The 27,220-nt window shown below is 35.9% G+C and overlaps 1 protein-coding gene across 1 annotated transcript in view; it reads left to right on the forward strand.

Annotated features, from left to right (window-relative positions):
* NDUFS4 (NADH:ubiquinone oxidoreductase subunit S4) overlaps positions 1-26,507 on the forward strand; it is a 44,925-nt gene extending 18,418 nt beyond the window's left edge. Inside the window, exons 2-5 of the mRNA XM_015848725.2 lie at positions 1,324-1,402; positions 19,216-19,388; positions 23,073-23,146; positions 25,534-26,507. Coding sequence (XP_015704211.1) covers positions 1,324-1,402; positions 19,216-19,388; positions 23,073-23,146; positions 25,534-25,637 — 430 coding nt within the window. The 3' untranslated portion in view covers positions 25,638-26,507. The remainder of the gene's footprint in view (positions 1-1,323; positions 1,403-19,215; positions 19,389-23,072; positions 23,147-25,533) is intronic.
* Positions 26,508-27,220: the final 713 nt, after the last annotated feature.

Genomic DNA, 27,220 nt, shown 5'->3' on the forward strand with positions numbered 1-27,220 from the left:
GACTCTATCCTTAGCTACAGCTTCCATGTTCTCATGTCTTACTAATATGCCTTGTAAGGGTACACTGCTGTAATTCTACAGGTTTTGAATGACTGCATGCTAGTTTTCCTGCTACCCTTTTTGAAGTATTGTTTGTTCAGTAGTTACGGTGTAGTTGGATGTGGAGACTATTTTTGTGTTGAGGATTTTCTGAAAGTCTTGGAATTCTGATTAAAAAGCTGTTCCTTTTAAAAAATTTTTTTAAAGACAATTGTGGATGGTTTGGTTTCCTCAAAAGATAGTGGTGTTAAATCACTGGAAGTACAGTTGTAAGCATCCCAAAGGCAAAATCTAAAAGTTCTCTTGCATCTGCAAGTATGTTTGTCTTCCCAAGTTGAGTAATCTTCTGAAGAACATTTGAAACTTAGGGGGCTTAGCTCCTGGTTTGTTGTTTGTATTCCTGCACTTTTTTGCCTCATTTGTTTAAAATGACCTTAATTAAACGTGAAGCACACTACTAGCTCAGAGAACTGTGCTTTCTGGCTTGCTTCACTTGCTGTTGCATTGTTTTGCCAAAAGATGATTTGCACTCAAAAAGCCTAATCCTGACATCAGTGACATAATGCAAACTAACAGCAAATTCTGTTTCTTAATTCAGTGATGTGGGCTTGGATTCCAGGTTTCCATCTGTACCTTGCAGGTTTAGCAGTTATGCAGAAAGATTAATCAGATTTCCTGGAAGCTAATAAGTTGGCCTGTACTGATTCAGGAATGCAGCAAAATGGTTGTGAACTTTGCCTACTCAAAGACAGAAAATTTTGTTTGAATTATTAGCTTAGAGTTTTTGTTCCGTTTGTTGATTTTTCTTTTTGCTTATTAAAAAAAAAAAAATAAAAAAAATTAATGTTCTGGTTTGAAGTGTAGAACTGGAGCTTTCCCATTACAAATAGGTTTAGGATTTTTTTCTTCTGATGCCATCATTTTAAGGATCAGAGTTCCAGAATACTTGCAGCAGCCTTGTATTTTTCTGTCTGTTCGTGACAAACCAGCTACTGTACATTCATATAGAGCAGTACAGTCCTTGCCACTGGCAGTCTCTCTGTGACAGAGAGCCTGTAGGCTGACATAAAGTGCAGCCTGTTGTGAACTGCTAAGTGGGAGTCTGCCAAAAACTCAGCAGACAGAACTAATTGGGGAGAAAAAGGATTTTTGTGCCCTCATCTCTCCCTCTTCAATTTTTTTTACAAGACGGATATTGTTAAAGTAACTTGTTTATGTAAGATTTGTCTGCCTCTATTTTCTCATTGCATGAATCATTTTTTAACTTCAAGTCTTGCACCGCAGGTCACTGAGCACTTCCACATGGCGGCTGGCACAGGACCAAACTCGAGACACGCAACTCATCACAGTTGATGAAAAATTGGTAAGGGTTTTCTACTGCATACTGCTATGATACAGCCTTCGGGGTTATTTCTACACAATAGGCATTCAGTATGGTATTCTATGCTCTTCTAGGAAAGCCATACAAATGTGAACTACAAAGCAAAAATCCTTCATACATTTTTTAAAAGGCAGCATTAGTAAAACAAGTATGTGAAGGAAATATGGCATTCCAAGTATTAAGCAATATAAAGTGATGAGTACCTTGTTTATTATTACATTGTGGTCAGGGATCAGTATGAGCTGTAATTTATAACAAGTTTTATGTTTTTGAAATCTGAGTATTCTTCTGTGTAGTGGAATCATACAGAATTTGCCAGCTTCCTAAAATTATCTTCATTAGGACCCATATTACAAAATAGTGTGCTTAAAGAGGCATGCAAGGTTATTGTTACTGTGTACATATACTCTAGCTTTTGAATATGCATGAAGGTTGGATTACAACTAGGAACAAACGCATAACATTCTTCTGCTAATCAGTAGCAGATCAGAAATTTGGCAATCTTTTCTTGTAAGTTCTTCCATAATGTGTGGTCTGTTACTCTAGATGCAACCTGACACTTATGTTTACATTATTCAATGGTATAATTTTTGTAAGACTTCTGGAGGGAATGCGTCACAGCAGAAGCATGCTTTTCATTGGTTTTCATATCACTTTTGAATCTTCAGGGAAAAAAAAAATCCCATCATATATACCAGGCAGTTCATATTGTATCTGCTTGCTTGTAATCCTGAAACTATGTTAACTACTTGCAAACATAAAGAAATATTTGGGATTTGTATTTTTAAATGGAACATTCGTACAGGTAACTGTCTATCCACCGAGAAAGCTGAAGATTATTAGAAAAAAATGCACCTAGTTTGACAACTAGAGGACTTCTATTTTTCGTTGTTTGTAATTTACATTTAGCAATAATAAATTTTTACTTATCTGTAAATATATGTATTTTTTTGTAATTGTTTCTTCCATATTTAAAAATTGTAACGTCATCCTAGGTTCAAAAATAAGGGAAAAAAATATTTTAGCAAGGGTGATTATCTTGCTAATCTTACTGAATAAGTTGGGTTTCAGAAAGTATCATTTATTGTACAGGAGTTCATGAGTCACTATGTAAATATGATGCACCATGTCAATAGGCCTTCATTTCCCTAAACATATTATAAATTAAATTTGATTATTATAACACTGTTCTTTCATGTATAAAAAAATCTAAGTAGAATATTTGTAATACCTGACTTTACACCATCAGATTTCCCTATTATGACCTCCAGTGATGAATATGTAAATCTGAAAGAGACTGCAGTGCAAAGACAGACCCACAAGATACTCTTTTATCTTCCATTTTATAGTTACATGTACATTATCTTAAGTTAGTTTTGCATTACCTTGTCTATCTAGCAATGACAGTTGATCCTTACAGTTGAGTTAAACTACTTTGAAATGCAGCTGTTCTGTTCTCTCAGTATTGGTGTAAATGAATTGTAAATAGCATAGTTGTTTCTAACATCTATGTTCTTGTCAAGTTGAAAGCACTCATAGTCATTGGGATGTTTCTGAAGCCTAATGTTAGTAGCCACTGGATCATTTTCTTCAAGTTCACTGTTTGCTTGTCAGTTGTAGACATGTGTAAACTAAATGGTCATTTAATCCTCAGCTATTTTGAATATCAGAGATTCTTGGGCCTGAAACCAAAGGTTATGAAATTAGAGTAAAATTTCTAAGTAATTAGAAATTAGAGTAAGATTCTAATTTGAATATTTAGATAAATTATTGACGAATTATTCCTAGTGCCATAAAATGTCCAATAATTGATATTAATAAGCAGAACTATACATCCCATTAGAAAGGAGGGCCTTCACAAAGAGGTTTAATGTGATTTTTCACCTTTTTGGGGATTTTCAGAATTTCTCTAGACATGTGTTAAACCCTGTGTATAAACAGAGTATTGTACTAATATATTTTAGATTTTTGTAGCATATTTCCTAATTTTAGGTAACATTACATTACAGGTAATTTAATAGGTAATTTTTAAAATGACTTTGTGAGGTATAATGAAAGTACTGTTTCTCTGCAAGTTGTGATTAAACAGTATTCCAAAAGTCAGTATTTGACATTTAATTTTAAAAAGCCCTCCCTTTTCTTACTACAAGATACAGGCATCTATAGTTGGAAGTCATTAAATTATATTTTGATGAATTTGATGGCCTTTTCATACAGATATGTATTGATGTTTTAAGTCTGACATCACCTTTCAGGTAGTTTTTGTATGTATCAGAAAGAAGATGCAGGAATGGGCAGAAAATGTGATATAGTTCTCCATTTGCTGTATTCCTTCTGTAACTCACATTTGGAAACTGGTCTCCTCTGGGAGTTGATGATTACAAGGCTAATATAGAGTAACACTGGCTATTACGAGCTTCTAATTGGTTATTGTAATTGAGTCTATTGTCAGTGCTTCTGTGGACTTCATATTCCTACATGAGCATACACTTAACTAGAATGTGATTGACGGGGATTCCTTTGAATTAACTAGAATCTGTTTGAATCAAAAGGAACAAAATATTCCTTGTCTTAGAAGAAACAAATGAAATAGAAGGGAGAAAAGTATCATAACATAAGCAGTAGCCAGTTGCAATCTTCATGCAGTCCAGCATGCGTTGAATACGATAGAAAAATTAGTTCTATTGAAATACTGAAAAATGAATGTGAAGTAAGTAGAGGATTATCGACATTAGAAAAAATATTCTCAATGCTCAGCTTACATAGAACACATTCAGAAAACAGTATCTTTGTCTGAATTATTGTTCATTTTTTGTGTGTGTTGAATAAAATAATTTTAGTGAGTAGCTAGATCCAAATAGTGTAATACAAATTGAACAAAGCTTAACAAAAATACAGCTCTTGCATCATATTTTGAATCTCTGGCCACCAATTAGGTCATATTCCAAGAGTTTGGACAAATAGCTGGGTGAAAAGTAGTCTCTCAAGACCCTGCTTGCATTAGGAAATATGGGCTATAGAGGACAAAGGCTGTTGGCAGCAAATCTCCCTCAGGTAGTGTTCTGAAATATTTAACTGTTTAACTTATTTTTATGTTCATTATACCAGGCTTTGGTAATTTTGCTTAAAATGGATTTCAAGATTGCAAAAAAGAAAAAAAAATAAAAATAAAAATAAATTAATTATATTTTTTTATTTGTGATTTTCCATCAACATAAATACATTACCTGTGAGTTTTCAGATAGAATGTACAGAGTTGCAGTAAAAGAATTTCATCATGTCTCTTTACCAGACTTTTATAAGACCTCTCTTACCAGAGAGAAGTACCCCTCACTTCACAATCATACCTTTTTCTCATTGTTGCTTTTTGCCACTACACACATTTGTGAGCAACTGTTGTCAAGGGTGAAGTAAACAGTAAAATTTCATGAACAGTCTCTACTGAACATCTTGAGAGTTAACGAAGTATTGCAACCACTGCCATCAAACTAGTCTGATGGATTAGTTTCACAAGGATCAAATACCTAGTTTTATGGTTGTGTTGCTCGCTTTCTTATGTTTGGAAAAAAGCAAACAAAAAAACCCAAAAAAACATCAAAAGTTAAAATAAATTTTGTAACTTTATGTACACTTAACTATTCTGAAAGGAGAGGAATATTCTGAAAGTAATGCCTCCTACTTTATGATGTTGGCCTACAACATCAGAGGCAGATGTTGGTGGCATAGAAGTAGAGTCTGAACCTTCGCACCAATATTCTGGTACGTTTTGCTGCTGTGCAATGGGTGGCAGCAGAAGAGCAGTCTGACAACACAATGTCTTACATAGAAGTGAATGTGAAGCAAAGGTGTGTCACTGAATTCCTCCACATGGAAAAAAATGGCACCCACTGACATTCATTGACACTTGCTGAATGTTGATGGAGACCAAACAGTGGATGTGAGCTCAGTGAGGCAGTGAGTGGTAAATTCTGACTGTGGTGACAATAGATCACCTCTGCTGATGCAGATTTTTTGAGTGCAGCATGCAGGCTCTCATTCTTTGCTAGCGAAAATGCGTAGCTAATGATGGTGATGTTGTTGAAAAATAGTGTTTTGTATCTAAGAATTTGCTCTATCCAATGGCATTATTGTGCTCTTTGTATTTTTTTGTTTTCGTGAAAATTAATAGGAGGCATTACTTTTGGAATGACCCACTTGTCTGTGGCCCAAGACTATTCCACTTCACTTGGGGTTGCACAGGCAACCCAAAAATTGGACAACCACAGCCTAGACACTTCTGTGAAACCTGGTGGCTGCAATTGTAGGTGCTATACCAAATTACCCCCAAAGATTTACCACTAAACAGACTTTTCTGTAGTGGTTAAATGGAGCCATGTTAGAACAATATTTCAAAATCGGAACTTGGAGAAGATAACCTTTGCATCTCAATAGCAGCATATTTCACTAGTAGTAAACAAGCTATGGCTCTAAACCAAAATGAAAGCAAAGCACAGTTGAAGAATTTGGTTACTTGGGAGATACTGGAAATATTGTGGAACAGTAGTTAAGGATCGGCTGTTATTTCTAGCCATGTTGTAGATGTTTATATTTTGTATAAAGCCAAGATGAGATGGAATGGATTGCTGCACAAAGTATTCAAAAAGAGCACTGTCAAGTGCGACTGAGATGTACAAAAGTGTCTGTGCAGCATGGCCAGAGTATATAGGGCCAGGTTGTGTTACAGGTGTGACAGACTAATGGCAGTAATGCAATTGACACTTCAGCTGCTACCCTAATTTATTTATTTTTTTCTATGTTGTGAATTTTTTCAGCTGTGGTTCAGATGTCTTATTACTGAACATCAGACTTCTACGTAACTGTTAATCTCATGTATATGTTAAATTTGGTGCAGAAAATACAACTACTTTTTCAGGGCTGAGGATTTCATACTTTTCAAATTGTGTTCAAGAGAGTAGTCAGTGCTGCATACTGCTGCAGCCTAGGCCAGAACTGATTAACAACTGAGTCTTAGTAGCTTCCTTCTTGCTGTTCATAAGTAAGAAATAGTGTCTGTTGTGTTTACTGTGGAGTAATCCAGGAGCAGCAATGTATCAGTAGGATTCTCAGAAAACAAACTTCTTAGGAGGAAAAAAAAAGTATGCATGCTGGGACATTCAGTAACCAGTTGCAGAAATGGCTTAGTTCGTTGTTTTTTTTTTTCTGAAAGACTGCATTATTAGCAATTGTCACACAGTGTTTTCAGGATAAAGGTGAGTTGTACATCTTTATCCAAATCCCAGTGTTGCTTGAGGCATGGGAAACAGTGAAATTTTACATTCTGAGTTTGAACAGTGATGTGCAGACTTGCATATATCTTATAATAAATACTGCAGCTCAAAATAAAATATACAAATAAGTGAAAAATAGCCTGAATTGATGCAGTTTGATCACATATCAGTCTGATTGTCTACAGTGCTGTGAAATGAAGGACATAACAAATAAAACCTTAGCATGCTTTGCAAAGTGTGATCATTCATAACAGCCTTTCCCAAGAGCCAAGAGTATATGCTATGCTTTACTCTGAAAAACAATGCAATAATGTGTCGTAAAGTTACGTGCAAGACTGTGACATTTGAATACTCCTTATAGGAGCTGTTTTTGCAACTCAGTGATGAGAAATACTTGGCAAAGTATGCATTTATTAAAGACAGGCTTTACTATATTTTCTTTCCATGAAACTACTGTTCAGCCAAGAATTCTCCAAGCATTACCACTGTGTTAGTTAATAAGTATATAGTGGATGTTCTGTTTTGTTGGTTTTTTTTGTATATACTGTTAACCCCTTACAGCTTATTCCTTAAGGGTGAGTTCAAGCTGTTCCTAAACTGTTTAAATTGGATAAAATAATTTAGAATAATCTTTTCTTCATTCAATCCACTGTAACTGCAGTATTTATTCAACTGGTTACCATAAAGAATTGAGTTTAGGACAGCATTCCTCTTTAGGTGAGGAATGTAGCTTAGAGAATTTTGTGTGTCTTGTATGTATGGCTCTGTGATGCAGCAAAGCTTTATTCAAAAAATACCACTATTATTATGCTTTTCCTCTTCATTCCCCCCCACCCCCCTTCAAACTTTTTTTGTAGGTTGTATTCCTTCTGTTGTTTTTTTTCCTCATTTAGATCAGCAGCTTCCATTATTACAGCATTTTGGTAGTATTTCAGAATATTCTTTCAATACGAGTGAAATATTCAGGAGAAGGCTAAATGTTCGCAGATAACAATACAAATGCATCTGCTTGAATTACAAATATTTAATTAAAGTGTGGTCTTGCATTCAATTAAATACTCAAACGCTTCTCTTCTTACAGTCACTGTTAATTTGTGTGTCTGAGGTCTTTATTGCAATACGCAATCTTTAAAAACACTACTTCTTTGCTGTTTGGCAATTAAATCCTTCCTACACTGGAATATTCTATCTCAGTTCAGTCCATACTGCTTGCTGCATCTCCTTTTTTAAACAGTTACAGTTTGATCAAGGTTGCAGTGGTTTAGAAAACCTGATTGGCCAGATATCAAGAGACAGTTTTCTGTAATAATGTCTACAAGTGGCAGTTTACTGCCTTAGGTGAAGAAAGTTCCTGTGCCTTTAAGCAGTTAGAGAAGCTAAGGAAATTCTAATCAAACTTACTGCTTTTAAGAGCAATAAATGCTGCTAATTGAGTAAACTGCAACTTGATTTGTTTATTTTTTCATTTTAGATAAATATATTTTGCAGATAGCCCAGAACTTAGTATAAAGTGATCCAAAGATGTACCAGTCTCCTGCAATTGCATCCTCATCCCTTATATAGATAATTCTTTTTGGAACAGGTCAAATGATTTGGGTTTCTTCCTCAGAGGCCCTTTTCTTTGGGTGCATGGTAGTGCTATCTCTGCTGGGTATTGAAAGGAGGAGTGTCTGAGATTGCAGTTACACAACCTCCTAACATCTCAAGTGTCTGTTTTGTCTGGACTTCCTTCGTGCAGCATTCTTGCGCAGAAATTTCAAGGCTTTAGTCTGGGAGCACTGGGTCAAAGAATATCTCTCTTTGAAGGGCATGCAGGAGGTTTTTTTGTTTCATTACATAGTATTTTATTTTCTATCAAAGCATACTCATTCTGAAGAGCTTGCTACAATGCTGTTCAGAACAAATTAAAGGGGTATGGTTGTGCCATGTTTAGTTTGTCTGGTTTCCAACAGGTTATTCAACTTGCAAATGCATGTCTGATTTTCTAAGTCCAAGTATGTAAGCAGTGTTTCTAATCTGCTACTAAGAACAAAAGTAAGCTGTTGATATAGTCTAGTAATCAAGAGGCGTAAAGCAGTAACTTCATTTTTGAAGCTGTTTTGTTGTTTTGCTTTTCAGAGATTAGGTCATATTTTCATGTTCTCACGAACTGTGCCATTACTCCTAACTTGCCTAGAATACTTAAATAGTAACCCTTGCTATGAAATATTTTAGTAGATAACACAGATTCCTTTTGTATTGCAAGGAATAGCAAGTAAACAAGTCCTTGTAGTGCCATTGTTTTTCTGTTCACTAAAATGTCTCTTTCCATGTCTGTGTAATAAATCCAAGTTCTTGTAGATAAAACACAAGTCTTTCTTATTATCTAGGAAAGTCCTGCTTGTAGATTTGAAGGCTGTTTCTATTTGTGAAGTTCTTGCTGAACCGCTTTATTAAGAAAGAAGAGTTTTCCATGTCTGGAAGGGGAAACTGTATCCCCGTAATTCTGTGGGAATCCTAGAGCATCTTGGCTGGGAGGAGGAGAGGTGCAAGGCATGCTGCAGTAGTTTTGTGCTTCTGCAGTAGAAATTTCTACTCAGATGATCAATGATGAAATTTAAAGAGATGGTCTTTCAATTTTAGGCGGCTTGTTAAGTGCCTTTTAACTAATTTACAGCTGGTTTCTCAAATTATGAATGTTGAATTGTGAGTGAGGACAAGGACCATAGAGAAAGAATCCAATGTTCAAACCACAGAATTTTTTGGGTCATGTTTAGTGAAGCACTGTAGGGAAGCTGTTTAGTTTCAACATATGATTCTATCCATTCCATAATGACAATCTCTTTGCTTTTTGTGCAAAAGAACACCTTTGCTTGATGAGTAAATAACTTTTATCCTGTCAGCCTGAAGATTGGGTTGAGAAGAACATGAATTATAGGGAATCTCTACCAAGCATTGGCTAACAAAGCACTGACAAAGACATGCAGAATTAACGGAGTATCTTTTCTTGAGATACTATTATTATGCTGCAAATGTTAAAAATACAAATTAAGAATATGATTAGTAATTCCTATTACCAGCTCGTGAAGAAGTGTACCGTTTTTCTTTATAGACTCATCTTGGATGTGTACTCATGTAAATTTAAAACAAACAAACAAAAAACAACAAGGAAAACCCAAACTTTTTCAGTGCAAGCCGGAATTATCATGTATCTGAAAGTTTTCATTGAGTAACATGTCAACTGGACAGAACATTTTTAAAGATAAAATGTAGTCAGCACTCATGTTTTATTCTTTATTGTTCTGTTTTTTTTTATTTTTTCTTAGGGGAACGCATTTTTGCCACCATGCCAGTTCCATTCAAAAGCATTCCTGGGTCAAATAATTCTGGCTGTCTGATAAGTCAAAGGTTGAATATCATCTTCTGTAATGCCTGTTTCAAAAAAATAAAAATCTTACTGTTTTATCACTGTTCAGTAAACATAATTGCACATTGTATTCTCCTTTGATTTCCCTCTTCCCCTCCCCCCCACCCCCAGTAATAGAATGCTTAAAAGAAAGCTGTAGTGTATCGAAATGAATCACTGAATTTGAATAGCAGCTTTTTATTTTAATGACAGGTTTTGGTATTATATTAAAAGGTAGAAGATCATGATTTTCTGCCCTGTTAGTAACCTTAAGGGCTAAGACCTACAGACCTATGCACAAATTACAGTAAACTCCTAGATAGAGCAAACAAACACACACGCACACACACACAAAGAGCTTATAAAATAACAGTAACACCTACTATTTATGATACTGCTTTTTACAGGAAGGTTGTAGATTGATTGCATTTTAACCATACAGGTAAATTTAAAGAAACAGCTTTTGTTCAGTGGTATTCAGTCACGTGTTTATGGATTATGATTAAACAGTTGAAGCCCCGTGAACCCAACAGGAAATAATGAATCTGTTATTGTTCATAAAGATCTTTCTAAAACACATTGAAGGCTTAAAAGCTGTGTCCACTAATTAACAAAATATAGCGAACATTTAAGCTGTTAATAGCCGCAGCATCCCTGATGCATAGACCTTCCTATGGTAGCACTGCATAACAGTTCTCTATTGTGCATCTCTTTAATGAGGGTAACTGTGTCCCTTCTTTTCTTGCTTCACTACCTGCTGTGTATGGAAATTGTGTACACTATTTAGCACCCGCTTTCAACTTTTGAAGTCCATGCATATTACATAGGAGCATTACATCTTGCATTAGGGTAAGGAACAGCTTTTAACAGGTCTGGCTTCCTTCTAACTTCCTAAATGCAACTTTTCAAAGCATGCCCAAACAAGGGATCTGGCTCGTAATTTGCATTTCTTGATTGGGGATTTGCTTTCTGTTTTTCTCCCCTGTGTCTCAAACCACTAGTTACTTTGTGACAAAGATCACAGAAATCACTTTAATTATAAAGAAGGTGTAAAGAAAAGAGAACATGCATCACAATGGAAGCAGGCATTGGCTTACATGAACTCAGGATTTCTGGATATTGTAGTGTTCTCTGCTCTACTGTGACTGTATTGTCAGATTAAATTTTAAAACAGTACTTTTTGCTTCCTCCATGCAAACCTCTGATGAATACCCTTTCCCCCCCCCCCTTTTTTTTCTTTGTTTTTAATGAAATCTGCATAGTTAACTAAAATTTTAACCCTTCGATTTAAATCCCTTATAAGTGTTCCACAGCTACCATTAAGGAGGGAGTAAATAGGTGGTTAGGAAGTGAAACAAAAGGAACACTGGAATACAAAATAATGGAATTCTTTTAAATTTTTTAGGTATTTTGTGCCCTAGCTACCAGCCCAGGGAGACTGCTAGCTAATTAAATTGAATCACCATAGCTGTTCCGTACGCTGCAGTGATGTTGTTTACAGCCGTATTGTGAGAAATTTCACTGGAGTTATCAAGTCTTAAAATTTTGACATGCATTAGAATTTTAACTCAGCAGCTCAGGTTTTAAGGTATCTGTCTGGATTATGAATTGGCTCTGTAAAAGCCAAGGTTCACAAGAGCAATTGCAGTGCTTATTTGTAAGTAGTACACCGGTTCACTGTCAGCTTTTGAATGCTGTTCTCCCTTGGATCATTTGCGACTATCTGTTTTGGCACAAAACTGCAAGAACGCATGGCAATCATACATCTCACAGAAACCACTTCCCCTCCTCACATACATACAGATAACTTCTAGTGAATCTTAAAAGTAAGGACTTCACTAAAACAGCTTTGGAAACACACACAAAAAAATGGAAAATACTGCCAGTATCCCTGGATTGTTGGCCAGGACTTTCAGTGTCTGTGATTGAAACTTCTTTTTATATACTGGAACGCTTTCTAAATGCAGGTAAAGTGAGACTGCCTCTCCTTTAATTTGAAAGCTTATGGTCTAAAAATGCTGCTGTTGTTGTATTCTTAACTACTTGATTTTATTTCTCTGTTCTTAATTTAAGGATTGTGAAACTTTTAAAAATTGTTGACTGTAGGAGCAGTGTATTTTTAAATACCTTACAAATAATGACAAAAAACAAGCCAGTTGCTTTTGTGCGTGTCAGCAAAAGATGTACTTACATAAGCTTTGAATGAATCCTAGATAGTATGTGCTATGTAAAACTTACTGTGTTGTAAGAAAAAGCAGTTTACAGGGTCGGCTATAAATAATTCGGGGGCTTTTTTTCCTTGTTGTTTTGGATAAGCACTTTGTTTATAATTTTCTCAATCTGAAGAATGTCACGGCCACATTGAATTCTCAGGTCATTACTAGACGAAACATCTATTTTTATAAATATATCATTCTTCCAGTATTTCTCTCCTAACCAGCCCTACTTCCCTGTATTTAGCAATGACGTTCTTAATTTTTGTCAAACTATGAAATCATACACTTTTTTTCTTTACTTTCATGACCTTTACCCAGACAGTATACCCAAAACTAAGAGGTACATTTACAGGAAAAAATGCATTAAATAGTTGGGTTTTTTGTTTGTTTGTTTTATTTTGGTTTTTTTGTCTTGCTCTTTGACTCCTTTTTGGCAGGAAAAAAAGCTATACTAAGCATGCAGTACCTGTCTGTGCAGAAAGTGGAACTTACGTGCTTCGAATGCTTTATTTCTAAGTCTCAAAATGTTGTTTACCTGTCCATCAAAAGTACAGACTGAATAGTAGGCATTTTTTGCGAGTCTGTCGTGCATTATGGTTTGCCAAGAAACTACCTCTCTGCTTTGAGGTTTGTTGACCTATCAAGAAGAAGCAAAATCTTGTAGTTCTGTTTTTGTTTTAAGTATTGTGGTTTAAACTCATAAAAACACAAGTTAGCAGATTTTGCCATAAATTTTAGCGTTAATCACTTTTATAAACACAATTCTTCTGTGACTTGCTGGGAACAAATGTCTATGGGCAATTTGGGAATGCAACTCAGAGTAAAACTGAAGAATGGAAAGATTGGTTGGGGAGGAGGAAGTTTTCTGCTTACTATAATGAAGTAACATTTGTACAAAGCAGCTGTGATTTTTGGAACTCCCAACTGTCTATGCCTGCTTTCTCTTTCATCTTGTTCTCTGAGCAATTCCAAGTGACACTGTCTTAATGGTGGTGCATCGGATGTGGTATGCTGTGATTGTCAACCAGCAAGAAATAATATTGGGCACACAAAATATTGAGAAATACGAGTGAGTTTTTGTGCAATGGAGTGACAAGGACTTTCTCAAGGAGGTTGTTTGACAGTGGCAAAGTTTGGCCACCAGGGCTGTTAAACAAGCAGCTCCTTGGTTGTGAAATGCAAACTGATGAGCAGTTTGGCTGAAGCTGATAGTGCTTGTAGATGGGCTGTTTTAGGTACTCACACCTCCTTTCCACTTACAGTGATTCTGTTAGTGTGATGATACCAGCTTCCATTCGTGCCAGTTTCATATCCTTTTCCCTATACCCAGTTTTTCTTTACGGTTTTCTGTAAAACTGCCTATGGAAAGATATGTTCTTGAAATAGAAGCTTTCTTGCTGGCATTATTTTTGAATTCAGTTTCATGTTTACAGTGTTTGGTTTTTTGTTTTTTATATATGTTTCTTTCAGTCCTTTTCTGAGGTTTTTTATTGATCTGAGGCTTAGTTAGACGGGAGAACACATGTTAGGTACCACGTGTTGTTCACAGATCACTATGATAATGCAAAAAGATTGTGAAGCCTGAAAGAAAACGTTATTCAGAGTAATACAGACTTTCCTAAGGGCAGAGACACTTTTTTCGCCCTCGTTATGTCTGTAGCTGTTAGATAAATGTTGTCTGACCGTGCTGAGTTCATTCTGCTCCATTGTTCCATTCACAATTTCCGTAGTAGACTTTGTACTCTTACACTTACTTCAAAAATAGTGTGGCGGAGTGCAGAAGTATGTTGTCATCCTGACTTCCAGCTGAAGCAGCTGAGCCCACTAAATAAAAAGCTTCTGTCACAGCAGCTATTTGGTGGCTTTTATGTAAGGCAGACTGTGCTTTCATATCATAGCTCCTACAGAAAGTATATTGCAACACAAATCCACAGCCAGACTTCATGCACTCAGGATAGTAAAACACTCTGGGGATGGGAAAGCAAGCAGGCTGCTCCCATAAAGTACAGAAAACTTCTCCTTTCCCTCATTTCTAACAAGTGTAAACTCCTGAGGTTAAGTAGGTGGGGCAACCGGAAGTAATTACTAAGGCCAGTGGCATTTTTGTGGTTTAATAAAGGCAGAAGCTAATTATTCAGTTTTTATTTAAGTGAAATGATGCCAAAAAGGAGGTTCCTGCAGAGCAGCTGCACTCCTTCAGTGTTACCCTAATTTACCACAGACACAACTGTCACAAACAGAACTTTTAAATTTGATATATAGCCACGAAAGTAAGGAGCCTTTTGTCTGGAGTGCATGCAGAAGAACTCCTTTATACAAATCAACCGGCAGATGACGGACAATGATGAAAATTTGATTCTTTGAAGTCATAATGGTCATTGAAATGTGTGAAATTCTGGTATTGAAAAGAGAGCGCCTAGCAAGACTCTAAATCCTGGGTGGTTGCGGGAAGCTTGCTGGGAGGTTTTTCTGTGTTTTGACATCAACTTCCCATTGCTTGTTCCCTGTTTCCTTTATTAAAAAAAAAAAAAAGGAAAAAAAAAAGAGGGATGCTAAACAGTAGGTAGTTGATAGCAGCTATGTACACTTTTTGCCAATGTGTGGAGTAATGTCTGAGTTGAAATATGACACCATTCAGCACACCTGACTCACCCATTCAAAAACATTTCAGAGATATTTCCAATCATTTTATCTCTTTGCCTTGAACTGCAGAGTTCAGTTACTTTTATTTTTTGGTCATGGTGTTGTGAGTGTGGAACTTTCTTGAAGACGTAATCCCTTTCCTTTGAATGTCACATTTACGCTGAATCCTGTTTTCATCAATGCTGCTCCGGTGTACCCATTTTTCTTCCTCTTATGTAGCACTTCCACCATTTCTTGTTACTTCTTCCAGAGCAGATTTAACAGTTCTTCCATCATGACCAGTGATTTTAAGTAGTATAAGCTTTAATAAAGGCACAAAGTCCTTGTGCTTTGTAGGCAGTTGGATGCTGGGTGCAATTTGTTTTGCTTTAAAAAGTGTTTTGTCCCTCCCAACCTATTTCGAGATCCAAAATGTCAATACTAAGAAGTTACTATTTAAAAAAAAAAAAAAAGAAAAAAAGAGTGGATCTATATTACCAAAACCAAAATGGTCATAAAAAGTCTTTCAGATGATAGCCCACGTTAAAAATGAAATGGGATTGTTAATTTTCAGTAAAAGTAAAGCTATGCAGTTCAGATCTCATCTTTTATGTTGTCACCTTATTATTTAGAATTTGTGATGCTGAACACCTCACTAATATTTTAATATGCTAATAGAGCTAAATTCCGTAAGGAACACTTTGAAGGGGAAAAAAAAAAAAAAAAAAAAAAAAAAAAAGATAGTAGTGTGAAAATAGCTGTCAAAAACATCTTTGTTTTGGAAAGTTGGTTCACAGGTAGTTTCAGTGAGAACTTGAACTCAGAACAAAGCTCTGAAGACACAGTAGAGAGTTCAACCCAGTGCAGCACAGTTCTTTTCAAGTATTATATTGTTTTAATGGAATCTTGGAGCGGGAGCTTTAGCCCATTGAAATGTCGCTTAAAGGACAGGTTCTTCTGTCACTAGCTGGAGCTGTGTGGATGAAATGATCACAATAGAGTGTTGTAATGCATTTTAAAAGTGTGAGAAATCAGTTTGTCTAGACTAAGAGTGCGCCTACAGGGAATAGGAATTTTAGAGCTTCTGTGCTCTTTAGGTGTCAAGTATGTGATAGATGCCAAGCCTTTTTATTCCATATCTTTGGCAACAGCTCAGCTATGCTACAGTACCTTACACATCTACAGCAAGCAAAAACAGTGATTTTATGTCAGGACAACTTGGGCTTCAGAAACCAGAAACTCATTGTCCTAACAACTGTCTGTTCAATTGCCAGTTTTAATATGGGGAAGATATCAATAAACAATCGCTGGATTCCCAGAAGGCATGGAAACTTCAGCTGTAATGAATCAAAGTGTGAAGAGCTAGCAACACTATCTAGTTATTTTAGTTTCTGAAAGCAGGCAGGTTTAGATTTTACCTTGAAAATAATTTTTATGGAATTAATCCTATATTATTGGTGAAATAACTGATTTGGAGCCGGACTTGTGCCCAAAAAGCATGACTTGTAGGGACTGGGGATTTGATCTGCTTTTGGTTTTGCTCTCATACATACGAACTAGTCAAGGATTTATCTTTTTTTACAACATTTTGCTCATACATATTGTGCTTACTGGTTTTTAGTAACGAGTTTTTAAATTGTACTGTATGCACTAATGTGTAGTGTTCACGGTTTTCTAGCATGAAAGCTTCAAAAGATGACATGCATCCATAATACTGGTTTATACAATATTTTATTTTAATCCCAGAGAATACTAGAGGAATTAAAAGACCTCCAAATCTGAAGCATAAAATTCACAATGGCCATAGAAGTTGCCGAGAATTATGATGGGGAAAAACATGTTTATGATTTTGTGCCATTTCCAGGCTTGCAAATTTGGATGTATTTGGTGATAACAAGCAAACCGGTTTGCACATAGCAAAGTCCAGATTATTTCAATGGCCATAATAAAATTACTGGAGAACAATGCAGAATGTTCTCAACCAGGGCATGTTTTTTAAAATATGCATTTCAAGAGTGCTACAGTGGTCCAGGTTTATAAACACACAGAAGTCACACAAAACTTCTACTGCATTAAAGAAAAAAAAATAATTAAACAAAGCCATCTGCCAATTCAAATAAGAAAACTTGAAGCTGTTTCCTCCTGAAGCTGTGGTTCAAGCTTCAGCAGTCAGAAATGCCAGTCTGTCTGTCTGTTGGGAGGTGTTCTGTGTGTGTTGCAACATTTCACTTAAGTGATAGTCTTTCATATCATTTCTAGACTCTTATTGAAAATAAACATTATTTGATCCTAATAAAAGCATTTGTAATGGAATTGGTAAGATATTTGGACAGTTGCCTTTTGGTAGTCTGTGTAGAACATTTAGAGTGTAAAAAATTAGTGTTCGCATTTGTTTGTTTTGTCTTCTTTTCTAACTGCAAATACAAATAAAACGTTTCAGACATGCAGTAGTTTTGAGGGACTGATCTCCCAGAGTCAATTTGCTGAAGAACAGAAAAATATAAGACTTGCCTCATTTCAAGTGATGGTGATTCAAATGGTTTCAAATGATGGTCAGCACCAAGGGCTTTTAAGTTTGCTGCAAAGCAAAATCCCATAAATTTAGTAGCTACAGACTTGTAAAGCCACAGTGTTTCCTTTAAACATGTTTGCCTTTTCATGTGAGTCATGCCACTGCTGGTGAGATGAGTTCAATGTGCCCAACATTCTGTTGGGTTCTTTTTTTTTTTTTTTTTTTGGACAAACTACTTTACTACTTGGTTCCAGAGTGAGGAGGGGAGGGAGTCCAAGGAGCTCCCACTGGCCTTTTAAGTATGTAAGGAACAGAAGTAGTTTAGCATCCTTAGAGATGGATTTGATGTTTGATTTTGCACTCTACTGTACAAGGGTGAACTGACAGGTTAATTTTATGTAATTACTGTTTAGTTTCTAAAGAGAAAGTTCACTTTAATTATATCAGATGCTGCTGAGAGTAATTTTTCATATCAGTTCATGTGAGATTTTTACTTATCTTATTCCGTACTAAAGTCAGCTAATACTTTTAGACTGCTTTTTGTGGTCCTTTATTTTTTATCTTCATTATGTTTATTTGTGAAGTGCACAGAAGCAAAACCTTAAGATAGGAGGGTAAACTACTTCTGACATTATGAAACATGTGTTTGGTTTGGAAGGCTGGAATCTTCTAAATCATTTTGTCCTTCACAAGAATACCCAAGTGTTACCAGTGGCAAATGGTGCAAAATCATGGAGAAACTTCCTTATCGAAATGACAAATTAGTGCACAATATCTGTTCAAGAAATGTGTTTTCAGGCTGACACAGGCTGTTGAGCTTTGGGCGTTAGAGCCCTTGCTGTTAGTGAGGAACTAATGGTACCAAATTAGGTAGCCTGCAGTAATCTACATACCTTGAGTTTAAGTGTGGGGGGGTGGCAAACAAAAGCCCTGCAGTTTGAGATGGGGCTAGTAAAGTCAGCTGATGGGCTGACAAGAAATTTTGTTCCGTGCTTAAAAATCAACTAGTAGCCTTGAGAAGAAACAACTCTCAAAATCAAGCGCTCGCAGCTTGTGTCAAGTTTAGCCTTACTGTTTAAAGAAGAGGGGTCAACTTTATTTAACTAATCAAATTTAACTAATTAGAAAAATAAGAGAGGTGATTTCCAGTGCCTGCTCTGCCATGTCAGTTGTTGGATTATTGTAGAACATATAAATTGTGCCTCCTCCTTCATGCTGAGCATTGCTTTATGCTTCAGTCTGGTTGTTTGTTAATTGTCTTCAGCCATAAGCCCAAGTGAAAGCATTTACACTGTTGCACCCAAATGGCTGGCAAGGATTTTGGTGGGAAGACCTGCTCATATTTGGTTCAGGCTCTTGATGTTAATGTAAAACTTTGGGATTTGTCCATGCTCGAGTGTATGCTCTAATTTTCCGTATAAGTGTAAAGAAAGAGCTTATGATACAATTCCATGGTAGCTTTAGCTTGCAAATTGGATCAGTCTTGGCTTCACAGCTGCAGTTGGAGGGTTGGACGGGATGTCCTGCTCTACCTCTGGCTATTGTATAGGTAGGAGATGAGCAGGTTCAGGTGGCTGATCCATGTAAAATCTTATTGAGCCAGGGGAAGCAGAATGATAGCAGCCCCCATTGTGAAACTGCTTCAACATTATAAAACTGGACTCATAGTCTACGCTTCTGCAAAACTCTCATATTGTAATTAAAAATAAAAAATAAAAAACAAGCATAACATTAGTTCACAAGCCTTTCATATGAACCCTTTTTTTTTTACAAATTCCATTGTGTTTTAATAGGATATCTCTACTTTAACCGGTGTTCCAGATGAGCACATCAAAACCAGAAGAGTTCACATTTTTGTTCCAGCACGTAATGCAATGCAGGCAGGAGTTAACAATACAAAGAAATGGAAGATGGAATTCGACAACAGGGAGCGCTGGGAGAACCCTCTGATGGGTTGGGCATCTACGTGAGTAATTACTGAATTTGGAGATGCTTTTCTTCTATGTTTGACTTACACCAGTCATGTACATTTTGAATTTATCTTTCTTTTTGTAAGTCTACAGCACTTATGTCAAGTAGGTGTTCAGGTTTGTTTGTCATATGATTAATGATCATGTAAATACAGACTTTAGTTTACAAAGTCTTCTTCAAGAGTTTGAAAAATGTTACCCAGAAATTTCAGATACTGTATTTGTGAGTATTGTTGCTGTCTAACAGCACTGGGGAAGGAAGGTTATTAGATACCTGAAGCAGTAAATCCTTCTCAGCTGTCAGTTCCATATATTAAATTTGATGATGCATAAAATAATGATATCTAGCAATTGGAATATATTAAATTTGATTATGCATAAAATAATGATATCTAGCAATTGGAATTTCTTTTTACAAAGTTTTATAAAAATCCTAAAAATCTGAAATGAGGAATTTTTTTTTCTGTTCAGAAAAGTTAACTATTCTCTGCAAACAAATATCAAACAATAGAAATTAATCTTCAGACTTCAGAAAGGATACAACATGTTCTCAAAATTTCTGGCTACAATCATACAGGTACGTATGATTAAAGAGCACAATCTGCTGATAAAACTAAATTGGAATCTTCAAATATGAAATATTCAGAGATGTTTGTGGTTTTTTTTTCCACAAACAATTACCAATATTGTAAATTTTTAATAGTTTGGTTTTCAAAATAACTCTGAAATCAAGTTATGATACTTGCAGCATGTATTGTCTTGGTTGCACTGGCCTTGCAAAGAAATTAGGAAAGCTGAGGTAGTACATCATTAGGTGAGGAAAAATATTAACTAGGAAGTAAAATAATTGTATTATAATGCCCCATTAAAACCCTTCATTTAAATCTTTATGTAATGATCTTCATCTTAGCAAGTTTTGGGGTTTTTCACCATCTTGTCTTAAGCATATTTAAACTGCTGTGTGAGACTTCAGAGACCTAACATGTTTATGGCTGGTGTGATTCCATTGCTGCGAGTATCCACTATATTTAGCAAGCCACGATTGAGTTGTTTTGCAGTGGCCTTAATTAGGTAATAGACTGTTGACCAGCAATACACCTTTCCCACCTGTCTTATATTCTCCACAAAGTGTCTAGCCACTACTGTATGGTTTATTTATACCCTGCACAGATTACAGCACTGTAACAGGTGCCAGTAACACCAGCTTTACAGTTCAGGTTTAATTTAACTTTTCTTCTAATTCCTCTTTGCTGGGAATGTACCCCCTCCAGACAACTTATTTTCTGGGTGGGATTCTGCACATTCTCAGCCAAAATAACAGCTTTTAAATTTTCTGTCCAACTAGAGAAATGTGCCGTGTTATTAAGGGCTTACCTGAATGCTAAACTGTCCTGGAGTGAGTTTAGCATAGTATATAAAATGGAATGGCTGTTCTGAATTAATCCATCCCTGAATGCATTTTTATTTTGCAGTAAGGGAAGGAATATTTCTCATGTAAACAAGCTCCAGATCAGCCAAATGTGAGGGCTGTGTTGTGAATTGACACTGCTAGGTCAAGGGTTTTGTAAACTATTTTGTATCCATTCATTCTTTAAAGAGCTCTCACAAGAAATATTAGTGGACATTCTGGCAATTTCAAGTTACTGTTCAACTCCCGGAAAAAACTAACAAGTATCTTCTCTTCAGATTAATTTCTGCAGGAGTTGTTCACCAGAGAACAATTTTGCCATTTAATTTTGAATAATGTAATATAATTAGTGATCTCTTCATAGAGTATTTTTTTTTTCAGTGCAAGTAACACAGTTACAGATCTAAATAAAATAGATCTGTGTCATTTTGTTTTAATTGGGAGCCTTCATTACAGGAAAGTAGATTAATAGTTCTTGAGTATATCCTAACATAAAGCGGTTAGTTAAGAAACACAGAAATCATATGGTTCCCATTGCATAGGCTCATATAAAAAGAACAAAATGTGGAATTCTTATTTGCAATCACTGATAGACAGCCTAGAGCACAGGAAATCCTGTAGCAGTGTTACTACCGTCAGGACATCATGTTGGCCTTTCTGAACTCTGCTGTTTCACTCACAGATTATCACAAATTTAAATACATGGGTAGCTTATTCAGAGAAAGAAATGAAAAAGCTGTGTTTAAATTGGGTGAAGGATGTACATAAAGGAAAACAGAACACATGATTTCTTCATTTCATTGTTTCCAAATTGCTAATGTTTGGGAAGGCTTTCACGAAATGTGCAGCACTGAACAGGTACAAGTTCCACACTACACAATGAACTTAAATTATATTATTTACTGCTCAGTAGCACTGACTAGATTTTTCCAGCCTCAGAATCTAATCACAGAAGAGATGTCCAAAAAGCATTAACTGTCCAAATATTGCAATATATTGGGTTGCTTGATTATTCTTTGATCACACTGTGAACTAATTCATAGTCCCTAATTCTCTATACTCCCTTTATATGATATTTACGTAGTTTTAGAAAAACTCAGCATAATAGTACGTCAAAGTGTAATTTCTGCTTTTATCCAGTGTGTGGTTTTTTTGTTTTCTTGGGGAATATATCGGATTTATACATACATCAGATAAAATTACATTGTTGTCTTTGCTGGAAGCTAGATTCTCCCTCTCCCCCTCCCCCACTGCCAGTCATAGTCTTTGTCCTTTATTGTATAGAGTTCAATGTATCTTTGGTTGCTTTTTCTCTTCATTTACCCTTATAGCTTCAAAGAGAGAACAGTCAGAGACAGCTCCTTCAATAGTTGATTGCAATTTGGTCTTGTCTTGCAGTTGTCTCCTGGGCTAACATGCTGAATCAGGGAAGCACTAGGTTATTCTTGTGCTCCTGTAGCCCATATCTTGTATCTGTGAAAGTCCTGTAGATTAATTTTTAGAGCCCTACTTCTTCACCTTTTGTCATTGCTTTTAAATTAAGCTTTTAAAGCAAAACAAAAGTATTGTTTTTTACTGAGATTTTAATCTGTTTTTAAAAGTGCTTCCCTTATTTGCTTTCTTTCAGAAATGTAATTGTGAAGAGCCACTGTGTAATTGCTTAGCTAGCAGTTCAAGTTTCTGAACTTTCTTTTCAGTGATGGCTTAAGATCTCGTTGCCATCCTGGAGTGATTTTTGGAGGTCACATGACTTCAAATAAAATCTCAACTTTTCAGTTCTTCAATCTCTCATTAATTCCTGCTCTGCTGACTTTGATATTCTGCAGACCATTATTCTCCCACTGACTGCTCAGCAGACTTCTTCCCTCCTTAAATTGTTCTAAATGGCCTTAAGCCTCCTATTCTCCTAAGAAGATAGATACTGCACAGCTTTCAAAATCAAAAAATTGTTGTTGCAAAGCACTTGTTAAACTACTTACTGATGTTGTAATAAGTTTGTTGATTAAAACACTTAAAACATTATTTTTTTTGCATTGAGTTGGGGGGGAATTTCAGCAAACTGAAAGATGAAAAAAGTGCTATACACAGTGTAAAAGGTAATCCTAGAACTAATGAAAATGTAGGAATTTTGAATTGCTGACATTTTAGTCTTCTTTTGAAATGGTGTATTACAAAATAATGTGCAGTATAGCTTTTGGCTGGCACTTGAAATGCAGTTATAGTTATTTTATGTTTCAGGTGTTGTTAAAATTGGTCATCTGATTTCTTACAGAGCTGATCCTTTATCCAACATGGTTCTTACTTTCTCTACTAAGGAAGATGCCATTGCCTTTGCTGAAAAAAATGGTACGTATTATACATATGAGATACAATAGATTTGGTTTGCTGCTTGGATATATGGAACTGGTATAACTGAGTTAAAACCAGGTTAAATGTTTCCAGCATTCTACAGCTTTCATCAGTATGTGGTCCAGCTTAATTAGAGACAAACATTTCTTGATCAGACCTAATGTATAGAGTTGTTAGGCGATTATGTTGTGCACCAGTTAAAACTAGAAAGATTGATTAACCGTTGTGGTTAAAAAGCTGAACTGTGTCCCAGGCACCTAGCTTCTATTCTAAGATACAATTGAAATCTGTAAGTCTAGGAACACAGTTCTGTCCTTTTCATTGAGAACTATTACATAACAAAATTATTTAAAACCTCAAATTTATCTTCCACAAGTCCTAGACATTGCAGGTGTTCCGATAACAGTGGGATTCATTTTTAACACAGTTCACACTTGAGAACTCTGGAACTTCAGGTGAGCTATCTTTTCACCTGTCTCTTCCAAAGCATCCTCTGTGGGTAGAATAAGAGCACTGTGTCCAAACTGTGACTGCTGAGGATGGTCTGAAATTGAAACAAGGAGAAAACACTTGTAACTGGATGAAATTAAAAGTTTAGACTGTTGACCTAAATTCTTGTTTGTTCAATCTGACATCACTATTGAAAAACATGCAGCTTTTGTAACAAGGATGCGGAGATTGTTATGCCACAGTAGCCTTTAGTCATCTGGTAAGAATGTTCTTCCAGAGAAAGTACAGTCTGCTTTCTGTCCCCTTAGCTTGTATGACAGTTCAGGACAAGAATTATTTCCCCCTCCACTGTGGTATTTTTATAAAAGTGAGCTCTGCTGTTTGTTTTGAAAAACTGAAGGTGCCTGAGGAAGGCTGTTCTAGGGTGTGAAGTCTTGTCAAATATGGCAACCCCTTGCAGTCCAAAGTTAGATGTAACTAACAGTGGATTTTTGATAGATATAGCAGCCCAAGTCATGGTGCTGGCAGTTGCAAATCTCTTGGAGGCACTCACTGCCTTACTATCTATCTAGTATATAAATTGATGAAGCAATAAGCTGAGGCAGTAGGTTCCATTCCATCAGCCAAGTGCCTCAGATGTAGGTGTTCTAATGCTGAATGTTGTGATACCAAAGTCTGTCTCTGGATGTAGTTCTGGCTGTTTACTCAAGATTATATTGTTTAACCAGAACAGTAGGCAGAAGTCAGTACTTTTGTAGACTGAAAGAATATGTTTCCAAAACCTTGCCCCAGTGTTTCTTGTGGAAAAATCAGTATTGTTTCAACCTTACAATTGGAGGTAACCTCTCTGTGTCGATGGTGAATACATTAAATTGAGGCTCATTGACAGGACGACCTGTGCCTTAAAAACAAAACATGTTTTAATGTCTTCATGTGTACATTGAGCACTTTCTGTGAATAACAAATGTGGAAATTCAGGTATAAGTTCAACCTTTTCAGACTTAATGACATTTCGTTTTAAATCAAAGGAAGAAATATATCCTTGTATCAATATCAGTTGTACCTACACTTTTACCATTTCTAGCTTCCACTCAAGTATTTCAACTTTGAGTGAGATGTTGCAGCTGAAGAGACCAAACTTTGGAATACTGAGTGCTGCCCTGGCAACTTTCCAAGCACCTGGAGGCTGCAATTGATTTGCATTTTGATTTACATAAACACTGATGTCTCCACCTCCTCTTTTCTGACATTTTTTACCATTTCTCTTGCTTAACTATCACATAATTTACTTGTCTTCTATCACTTCATTCCCTTCTCTTTTCATTTTTTATGTTCTTATAAAAAGTTTAGCATTGTACTCCCTTCTCATGTTGAATTCTTTTCTTTGCTCTTCCTGACCTTGGTTCTTCCACCTTTCCTTTTTCTTTGCCTTTCCAAGGTCTGGATTGTTTTCCAAACTTTTAGGACTGGACTACTCTATGCCACCTTTTCCTTGTGACCTTCCCTTTCTTTGTTTCCTAGCTTTTTCCATTTTTTGTCCCAGCTTACACAGAGCCTTAGTACCTTCGTGATGCTCTGGAGTTGCAATGCTGTGAACTTGCAGAAATGCATACAAAAATGGTCATTGTTCACTGCTGAGATTTTTTTGCTGATGACTGTCAAGATTTCTGTAAGGGTACTGAAAGTTGAGGTATGCAAAGTCTCTCAATTGTTAGAACAGGCATGTGTCAAGTGCATGACATTTCTCTATTCCCTGCTGCCAGCTGCAAAGGAGGAACATAGTGGATTCCTATCTGGAGAAAAAGATACCAAACTTAAAAGGTTTAAGATGCATTTGCTCTATATTGTATACTATGAATATTTAAAATTCTTTTTTATTTTTTTATTTTTGTTTCCCCCCAACTGCCCCTCACCATTTCCCCCACAACTCCTAGGCTGGAGCTATGACGTGGAAGAAAAGAAGATTCCGAAACCTAAATCCAAGTCTTACGGTGCAAACTTTTCCTGGAACAAAAGAACAAGGGTGTCTACAAAATAAGTTGGCATTGGCTGTCTCTGACTGTGAATAAAGTCAGCTGTGCTGTATTTATAGTCCACGTATAATACATCTCTTAATCTCCTAATAAATTTGACCTTTAAACTACGAATGCATCTTGTGATGTCTATTTAAAATGTTTTTGATGTCTCCAATTGAACCTGTTACAAACTTCCCTATATATAGAGGAGATTTGGGGTGTTCATACTTGTAAAAAAATTGCTGCATTAGGAATCTATCAAAAGGAATGTTTGTGATCAGCTGCAACTTTAAAGAAAGGTTGTGCTTTATCTTTCACAGTAATTTTATATTTAATATCTTGTTTAAATTTCCAGCATGTACAGACTCTCTCAATACAAATGCGGGTTTTTTCTCGTACATAAGACAGATTTGTCTGTTGAATAGCAGAGAATGAGATGCATAATTTAACATTTGAACATAATTTAATTTAAATGGTTCTCTATAAATGTATGTTGTATAAGCTCCTTCTTGCGCAAATTAATATTGTCACCATTCCTGAATAACAGGATTGAATAATGTAAATAGAAACCACTGTTTTTGACTTAAATGTGCAGGAGACATAGTCAAAGACTGAGATTCTAATTATTTCCCCATTCTTCTCTTCCATCATGAAACAAAACCAGTTAAATATTCACAGATTGTCAAAGAGTGTCCAAATACCTCACACAACATCACCATATACATATTATGTAATTATTTCTCTGTGATTTTTATTGCTAGTTGTTTATCTGCATTGAAGTTTCCTGTTGCCTAACAAGAGATGTGATGATAGCATCTCAGCCTTAGTATTGAATATATAGCCTAAACTCAGTCTGTGTTACAAGACAATAAAGCATTGACTGCAATAATGTACATTATCATGTTTTGAATACTTTGTCTTACATACCTGTGGCTTTTGATTTATTTATTTTTCTTTTAAATTGTGTTTAAATTGAGATATCAGTTCAAGATCAGAGAAATTTATTATAAACTGGGGAGGGATATGTCTTTTGATATGCAATTTAAAATTTTTATCTCAAGCAGTTCTCACAAAAGGAACTGTCGAAACATTTCACAGAGCTCATGAATAGTGTAAGTGCAATCCACTGAATTTTAGCAAAAAGAAGGCATAAAACTATTGTATGTTGTTCAGATTTGTTTCAGTTTTAACCAGCTGCCTTATATGCCTGCTAACATTTATTTAAACCAGTGTTTATACCCAGTTTCAGTGTAATCAACCATTTGATGTAGTTATTACTCTACTTGGTCTTTTTTGAAAGCTGTGTTATGCAATAGAGCCTAAATTCCTCCAGGAGCTCCACACCAAACTGATATCTTAACAGTCCAGAATCTGCCGTATCTCTGTATTTCTGCTAAGGTAAATATGCTGTTCTTATTAAGGAAACGGTAGAAAGAAGAGCCATAGGGGCCATTGGCTTTTTTCTTTTTCTTTTTTTTCCTTTTGCATTTTGATAGTGAAGACCAGGAATATCTTACTTAAATGGTTTTTGAATTTAGAAAGATAGCAATCAAAATTAAAATCAAGAAGTGCTTGGGTGTCTTAACGCAGCCAGTGCACAGTCCAA

This window comes from Coturnix japonica, chromosome Z (assembly GCF_001577835.2).
Source record: "Coturnix japonica isolate 7356 chromosome Z, Coturnix japonica 2.1, whole genome shotgun sequence".
NCBI lineage: Eukaryota > Metazoa > Chordata > Aves > Galliformes > Phasianidae > Coturnix > Coturnix japonica.